The sequence below is a fragment of the Lemur catta genome, chromosome 11 (genome assembly GCF_020740605.2).
Source record: "Lemur catta isolate mLemCat1 chromosome 11, mLemCat1.pri, whole genome shotgun sequence".
In the NCBI taxonomy this organism is placed as follows: Eukaryota; Metazoa; Chordata; class Mammalia; order Primates; family Lemuridae; genus Lemur; species Lemur catta.
In genome coordinates this window covers 55,107,656-55,116,963 of record NC_059138.1, presented here as the reverse complement: position 1 = coordinate 55,116,963, position 9,308 = coordinate 55,107,656, and the positions used below count along the sequence as shown (strand labels likewise).

Sequence of the window (9,308 nt, the reverse complement as noted above, 5' to 3'; positions counted from 1 at the left end):
CTGTTCTAGAGAAGCTCTTCAGAGCATAGAGATTGTTAATAGGATGCATAGAATATTTAATTTCATACATGAAGCAGGGAAGTACAGACAAGCATTGTTTTCTACCAAAAAACAAACCTTAAGAAAATAGTTGTTATTGTTATTGCAGTTGCCAGACACTCCTTGCAATTCAGCCACAGTGCTCTAAAATGGTTGACAAAAAAAAAATTAAAGAAGGCTTTCCCCCCCTCCCCAAAGAGAGCAGCCTAATGATAAAGCATAGGATAAAACACTGAAGTCCTGGTGCTGGCTGTAACACACACTGGCGAGTCCTAAGAGAATATTGCTGCTTGGTAAAAATGCTTCTACTTTTAGTTTCTCAATAGTATAGACATAGTATAAAGCCAATTTACATTATTAAATTCACATTATTAAAAGGCCATCCCTAATAATTGCAATCTCTTATTCACATACACAAGCTATTTCCAACCAGGAACAGCAAATAGTCTGAGTCAAATTTAATGTTACCTCTTTAACGCTTGCCACATAAAAATTATATCTTTGTAAACTTTTTAATACTTACGCAAACCATAGCTTCCATTATATTTTTGCCTCTAATTATTACATGTTTATACAAGCAATAAAAATTCATATCTATGTAGGTAGCTGCTGTAAATTGTATTTAATACTTATAAAAGTTATACAAAATAATGTTCCTATAATATTGTTATAATGATATTAATTTCCAGTAATGAAAACAAATTATGAAAGAGAGATTATATTTTAAGAGAAGGGGCTTCAATTTTTGGAGTAACAATTAATCTTGTTGTGAAAAACTGTCTAAAGAGACTTTGAAATGCTATCTATACTCTAAGACTTCATAATACAGTAAATATTATGTTTTTAAAGGATTTTTAAGGAAGCCAAATAATCATATAATTTTAAAAATGCATATAAAATAGATCAAGACCATATCTGTTTAATTTGTATTTCCAATCGGAGCCTCCAACATTTTAAACTGCATAATGCTATTTGATAGAAAGATACTCACAATATACATACACACTACACAAAATATACACCAGAATTATACCACCTCACCACTAAAAGTCTAAACATTGATAGTGGTGGAGTATGACAAAAGAGTAAATATTATTAAAAATTAAATTCTAGTTGAAAAATTTACCATATCCCTAGATTTTGTGAGATATTACTGACTATCTGAGGGGCTTACTGAAATCCTCTATGGTTACCTTTCAGATTGTTGAAAAACAGAAAGAAAAAAAAAAAAAAAACAAATGAACAATAATTCTATTAAATCCAGAAATGCAATCACTAATCAGATATATTCAGATGCACATTTAAAATTTTTCAGTTGTTCAGATTTTCATCTCTTCCTTCTTTATAGGATCCTCCTTTTTACTCTTCAGCCTATAGACAGAGCCACTTTAAATTTTTTTTAAAAATCAGAATGTTTAACAGAGAGTGAAGAGAAACAGGAATGTGTATTAAAATGGAATTGGCTGTTTGCTTATTTTAAAGTCTTCTAGTTTGAATATTTGGAGAAAAAACAGAAAAAGCAGAAATTTAAATAGAGTTTTAAAACTATATATATAGTTCAAATTTTATTATAGTATGCCTTACAGTTTCCTAAAGCATTAAAAAATATATATCTAAGCATAAGCAATACATGGTGAAGTGTTTTTTTCTCAATATAGTTCTTAGATAACCACTATAACTTTTACAATTTCAGGATATATTTCTCACACTGCAATATTTTCCATGTAGCCAATTCAAGAAAGCAACTCCCCCTGAGCTCAATGTGACAAGTTCCAAGTTATAGTCAACCTTGGGTTATTTGATCAAAAACAGAAGCTATCTATCCTGCAGCAGACAATGCTGATCTAAGGGCTGGCTCTGGAAATCAGTTGGATGAACTTGGTTGTTCTGTATCTAATTAGAGGTTTCCCTGGCTGGCCCAAGGAATGTTACAGGGGATATTGTCCAATAAAAATGATTCTAACTTTGAAATCACAAGATGATTCTATAAATTATAAGGAAAGTGGGAAATCAAGTGACTGATTAACACACATCCAGAGCCTGCTCTAACAAGGATATATAAATCAATAAATTGTTCAATTACATATGAAATTAACTCAATTATTCAAAGACCAATTATCCATTGGATATCCAATATTGGTTTTACTCATTTCCTTTATGCCTCTTGGACATTTTACTTTTCATTAACAAAAAGAGAGCATAAATAGAAAATAGGGAGATAACACTCAAACATCAATTTAATAATATTTGCTAGCATTAGCAAAAAAATAATTTGAATTAAGTGATAATTTGATATCTTAACATTGGAACACATTTTCATTATTTGTACAGCTTTTATCTCTGTTAGTCACAGAAAATTAACAGTTGGTTTTACCTGGGCATGTTTTGGTGAGACAGCGTGTAAAATATAAGAAAGGGAGAAAACACAAGTCAGAGAGCAGGATGAGAGAGAGATACAAAGGAAAAGGCTCCTTGACTTTTTCAATAAACTGAGGGCTACTTGGAGTAACATAGTAGCAAGCACCTGGTTTCTATCTGTACAACTTGAACAAAGAAGAAAAAGTTTAACTTAACGCTAAAATCTAATTTTTGGTAAAATATTTGTATACTCAATTATTCTCCTCTTTAAAACTTATAAAGATGACTCTTCTTAAGGACTGCTGCCTAGAGTAAAATAATTCTCCGAGGAATTGATTTCCCTGTTACTAGAAATATAGAATAAAGAGTCACAGAACCGAAGTATTATAAGAATCTCCATCACCCAAAAGAGGAATCCTCTTGACATATTTTGTTACCTAGTTATTTTGGGTGTGCCTGAATATAGACAAACCCAGCAGGAGTGTTCCGGCCACTGCATTAAAAAACAGCACAGTGTGTTGCAGAGTCCAGGCTTTGAAGCTACCAAGACCCTATCCCAATTCTAACTCTGCCAACTAGTAGCTGTATCACTAGGAAAAAACCCTCAGTTGCTGCACTTTCTAGGAAAAAAAAAAAAAAGAGAGAAAATCTCTTCAGGTTGTTTTAAAGATTAAATGAGATCACATAGGAAAGGCAACTTGCAAAATGCCTGGCTCTGAATATTTAGTAATGCCCCTTATTCTTGAAAACATCTGCTCAGGTGACAAGAAACTCTCATTGCTTTACAAAAACAGACAAACAGAAAAACTCATGAGCAATCTTCCACTTGGTATATGATATGTTCCTTGGTATATGAAATGTTGAGTAACAAATATTCTTTTCCCATTTACTCAAATTATCAAATTAAAGGAAATCCTATATGAACTTTTGGGGATGAAGGTGATCAATTCCACAAAATAACTGGAGGAAGTATGTGGTATGTCATCTAAAAATTTCAGTTGCGGTGCCTTAAAGACCTGACTGTCTTATTTTCCCCCTTTCCTTGTTAGACTTAATGTCTTATTTCATATTCATGGAATGTTAGAAGCTAAAAGGAATTTAGACATCTAGCCCAATCCCTGAACTTTAAAGCCAGAGACACTGAGGTACAGAGACTAGCACATTGACTGCCACACTAGAAAAAAAAATTTTTTTCCTTGGGGGCCACAGTGTTTTATTAAGAAAATAAAATAAAAACTTTGAAAACAACACAGTCCTTTCTAATTTAATAAAAAATTTGTTATGAGTTAAATACAACTCACATGGCAGTTAATGTGCTAGAAAGCTTGGCCTCCTCCCCTTCCACCACTTGATGTCACCGTACACCCCTGAACCTCAGGTCTGAACTCTTTCTGGCAGAGTGAGGAGGTAAACACCAAACCTGCAGAGGATGATTCTACAATCCTAAAGTAGGCTTGCAGCCAAAACAAATAAATGTCTCTGATAAAACACAAAATACTAATGCAGAGAATTAAAAACTAGGTAAGATGCAAGTTCAAATATTTGGTGAAATTGCTTTTTCACTTTGAAAATCCAAGACAATATATTTTCATATATAGTATCTCAGTATAATAAAAAAATACCTGCCATTTCAAACTGACTCTGAAAATGAAAAACTAAATCAAATAAATTGAATTCTGAGAGACTAATTTATTCATGTGAAGGCTTTCTAATGTATTATTCTCAAAAGTTAACTGATACACCACTTCTAATTTTCTATTGCAGTAAATGGGGAATATATCCTTATTATACTGCACACCCATGAAAACTTAATATACATTTGGATTAAAACATCACATATTAAAATACATGGAAAATATGTGAATGTCCATTTATTAATCTTCTCTGAGTCCTAGCTAGAAACCAAAAACATTTCGGAAAAAATAATATATTCAGATGAGTAGGGGTTGAACACATGAAGTTTCACTGTGCTTTCATCAGCTGTTATAAAGAAGAGTATTTGTTTTATCTGAATATTTACTGGTTTATGGAGTATGAAATACTACAACTAAATTGTTGATGGATCTTTTGACATGCCAATATGAAACATATGCATGTTTAAATGTGTTTATAATAAAGCATGTTGTCTCATTATATCAATGCACATTTGGCAATGACATTAGAAATAGACCAGCATCTGTATTATATTACAACACACAGGGTTCCGGAGAGCTGTTTTCACTTGGGGGTTAGCTTCTATTCATTTACTTGATCTTCCACAGAGAGCAGGATGTAAAATTATTCCAATATGTATCTACTCTATGGAACATGTGCTAGTGGAAAAGCTTTGTTCTGCATTATGTTAGCACAGATCATAGTGAACAGATCCAAAGAACTTTTTCTTCCTGGGGGGAAAAAAAACCTCTGGGAACACTCAGCAATCTTTAGTACTTTTCTGTTTATGTTTGTGCATGTATGGGTGTGTTTTTTCATTTAAAATGTTTACTCGTTTTTTGAAAAAGCGTCACATACTTATTGTAGAACATTTGGAAAACATTGAAAAAGTATAAAGCAGAGAGAGAAAATCACTTAATTCCAGCAATGAAGATAGCCATTATTCACATTTTGGTATTTTTATCCTTTTCTGTTTCTACGAATGTCTGTCTTTATGATAGTGTGGTAAAAGATCAGACTTACTCCCAGTCTTCTTACTGTAAATAGGATACCATGACTTGACTTGTAAGTTAATATCAGATGCAAGTAGTATTTCTTTTCTATGAGGTTGAATACTTTAGTTCAATGTAGACATATCTTCCTTAAGAAACTGCAAAAAACCTGCCACACTGCTAACTGGTAGAGAGTTCTATAAAGCAGGAAATGTAGGAAAAAGAATGTTTGCAAGCTCCACTGACCTCATCGTCATCAGCATCGTACTGGGACTGGGCATAGTGACGCTCCAGAACCTCTCTCTGGCGCCGTTCGTGTTCCAGTGTCTGGTTTATCAAATGGGCGACCTCGCTCACTTGTCCTGCTTTTTCTCGCCCCATGAGGAAGCTGTGGAAAGGTTAATGGAGATTGATAAAGTTAAGACTTACTAGCAAAAAGGAGTGCTAAGGAAAGTAATCAAGTTTGCTATAGCACCAGGGTCCATCAAGCCTCAAAAAAGTAATATCACCTATGGACTTCACATGGTGTGCCTGGGTGGGAGAAAAGGTTAGCTGAGCAATGAAAGTGATTTTTACAGACAAAGCTCGTAAAGGAGAAGAAAGGGACAGAAAGTAAAAGATCATAAAAAATTATCACTTTGAGAGAAGACCTAACAGACGTAATCCATTCTGCAGTACTTTACACTTTTTTGATGCCTTATAAGATGGGAACAAACTCATTATGTCCTGTACCATTGAATTTAAGAAACATCTCCATAACAACATCTCTATAATGCAAAAATTGCTTAAAAAACATTTTGAGGTACAGCATAATGAAGTTAAATATATAACTTTGGAGATAAGAGAAAGAAGGAGAAATAGGTAGAATCTTTTATTTTGTTTTTAAAATGAAAATCTAAAATAACAAGAGGTGGTGAATTCATTCACTTCTTCTTTTGGGGAAAAAGGGTAATATGAGGAAGGGTGTGGTTCAAGAAATAAAGAGAAAACAGGAAATATCTGTTGATATTAATTCCTGTAAGAAAAAAAGCCTTAAAAAACCCAAGACATTTCCTTATTGCAAGCTAAAGTCAGTTATGATACATCTTTTTCAATAGAATGGGTTTTGCTCTACAAATTAATATTCACTTTTAAATAGCTTTCACACTAATATATAGCTCTGTTTTTCTAAAAATACAAATAATGTGTCTCCAGGATGTAGTTTTCTAAGTATCACTTAACATCATTATTTTGAATGTGACTCTTTGTTTAATCTTGTTTCTACACTTAATTGATACTTTCCTCTGATTACAATGTTGCTTTAATCAATCGATTTTAAATGAAATATACCACCATTTTCTGCACAAATACACTGAAGATCAAAATTTTTACACTTAGATGTTAGTAGTTGTCTTTTAAGAAATACTTTTATGTAGTTTCAAACAGGACTTAACTTTGGAATTATGCTTGAGTGTTCATTTATCTTTTATTTTCCTTTGGGAATCAAGTATAAATAAAATTTAAAAATACCACCATTTTTCATCTTCATTGAGGTATAATTTACACACAATGAAATACACCTATTTTAAATGTACACTGCAATAACTGTGACAAATATATAAACCTGTAATCACATCAGTGATATAGAACATTTTCATCAATCCAAAATATTTCCTAGTATTTCTTTCCAGTGAATCATCTTCACCCTAGGCCTATATTAGTTTTTTCGAAAGTTTCATATAGATGGAATCATAGGGTGTCTAGCTTCACTGGCTCAACAGTGTTTTGGAGATTTATCCGTGTTGTTACAAGTATCAGTAATTCTTTCCTTTTTATCACTGAGTAGTATTTGCTTGTATTGGCTATACTGCATTTGGTTTATCTATTCTTCTATTGATAAGTATTTGGGGTGAATTTTGGATATTGTGAATAAAGTTAACATAAACATTCGTGTGCAAGTTTTTATGTGAACATATGTTTTCATTTTCCTTAGACAAATAACTAATAGTGAAATTGATGAATCTTATGGTAAATGCAAATTTAACTTTTAAAGAAATTGCCAAATTATATTTCAAAATCTTATTTTATATACCTACAAGCAATGCACAAGAGTTGTAGTTGCTTTGCATCCTCACCAACAACACTTAGTATTGCCCTTTTTTTTTTTTTTTTGAGACAAGGTATCAATCACTCTGTCAGCCAGGCTGGAGAGCAATGGTGTCATTATAGCTCACTGTAACCTCAAACTCCTGGGCTCAAGCTATCCTCCTGCTCAGCCTCCTGAGTAGCTGGGACTACAGGTGTACCACCATGTATGGCTAACTTTTTTATTTTTTGTAGAGATGGGGTCTTGCTATGTTGCTCAGGATAGTATTGCCTTTTAAAATTTTAGCCATTCTAGTGGTATTTCATGAGTTTTCATTTCCAATGCCCTGATGACTAATGATACTGAGAATCTTTTCATGTACTTATTGACCATTCATGTATCTTCTTCAATGAAATATTTTTTCAAGTCCTTTCCCATCTATAAAAATGGAATTGTTTGACTTTTTATTATTGAGTTGTAATAGTCCTTTTTACATTCTAGGTACACATCCTTGTCTATTATAGCACATATATATAGACACAAATACACATACATAATATACATATATGTTTGTGCATTTAATTTATTATATTCTCCCAGTCTGTGGCTTACCTTTTCATATTTTTAATTGTGCCATTCAAGTAAGTCAAATTTATCACTTTTTTACAAAAATTCATGCCTTTTGTTTCCTAGCTAAGAAACCTTTGCCTGATTTAAGATTGCTAACATTTTCTACTATTTTATGTTTTGAAGTGTTAATGTTTTGCTTTTATATTAGGTCTATAATATCTTTTAAATTAATTTTCATGTATGATGTGTGACAAGGATAGAGTTTCATGTTTTTTAAATGGATAACCAATTGTTTCAACACCACTGGTTGAAAAGACTATTCATTATAGCCATTGAAATACTTTGTCACATTTGTTGAAAATCGGTTGACCATATATTTGTCGGTAGATTTCTGGACTTTCCATTCTGTTCTACTAATGTGTTTATATTTATGTCAGTACCACACTTCTTGGTTACTACATAGTAAGTCTTGAAACTAGGTGGTGTTAGTTCTCTGACTCTGTATCAATCAGCTTGTCAATTTCTAAAAGAAAGCCCATTGGGGTTTCATTTGGAATTACTTTGAATCGATAGATTAATTTGTTGAGAACTGACATCTGAGCAATATTGCCTCTTTTGATACCTAAACATGGTGCATCTCTGCATTTGTTTAGATCATCTTTTTTCTTTCTCTCAATATACTATAGTTTTTAATGTACAGGTCTTAGACACAGTTTGTTAAATTTATCTCCAAGTATTCCATGTTTTATAAAGTTATTGTAAGTGGTATTAATTTTTAAACTTCAGTTTCTAGTTATTTGTGTTTATAGTATAGGAATACAATTGGTTTTTGAATACTGGCCTTGTGTTCCATGATCTTGCTAAACTCACTTATTAATCCTATTAGCTTTTTGTAGATTTTTTAGGATTTTTTCCCTTTTTTTTTTTTTTTTTTTTAGAGAGACAGGTCTCACTCTATCACCCAGGCTGGAGAGCGGTGGCACAATCATAGCTCACTGTAACCTCAAACTCCTGGGTTCAAGCAATCTTCCAACCCCAGCCTCCACAGTGGCTGGCACTATAGGCATGTGCCACCATGCCCAGCTAATTTTTTTCTTTCTTTCTTTTTTTTTTTTGTGAGACAGAGTCTTGTTCTGTTGCCCAGACTGGAGTGCCCTGGTGTGATCACAGCTCACTCCAGCCCCAACTCCCAGGCTCAAGCGATCCTCCTGAGTAGCTAAGACCAGAGGCACATGCCACCAACCCAGGCTAATTTTTAAATTTTTTTGTACAGATGGCATCTCACAGTGTTGCCCAGGCTGGTTTTGAACTTCTGGGCTCAAGTGATCCTCCCACCTCAGCTTCCCAAAGTGCTAAGATTACAGATGTGAGCCACAGTGCCTGGCCAGGATTTTTCTATATAAAATATCACATCCACTATGAAGAGAGACATATTTTTATTTCTTCCTTTTCTATTTGTCTATTATTTATTTGTTTGTTTATCTATTTATTTATTGACCTATTGCACTGGCTGAGACCTCCAGCATATGTTAAAAACAAGACATAAGAGTAGACATCCTTGCTTTGCTCACTACCATTCTAGAATACAAGTTCTGAATTGCTTAGAGATAGAGAGTGTTTTCGTTTGGAGA

At 33.1% G+C, this 9,308-nt stretch overlaps 1 protein-coding gene across 1 annotated transcript in view; it reads right to left on the bottom strand.

Annotated features, from left to right (window-relative positions):
* Positions 1-5,222: 5,222 nt before the first annotated feature.
* The window catches only part of LOC123646979 (neurabin-1-like), a 180,004-nt gene continuing 175,918 nt past the window's right edge, over positions 5,223-9,308 (bottom strand). The window contains exon 6 of the mRNA XM_045564150.1: positions 5,223-5,430. Within this exon, the coding sequence (XP_045420106.1) occupies positions 5,223-5,430 (208 nt within the window). The remainder of the gene's footprint in view (positions 5,431-9,308) is intronic.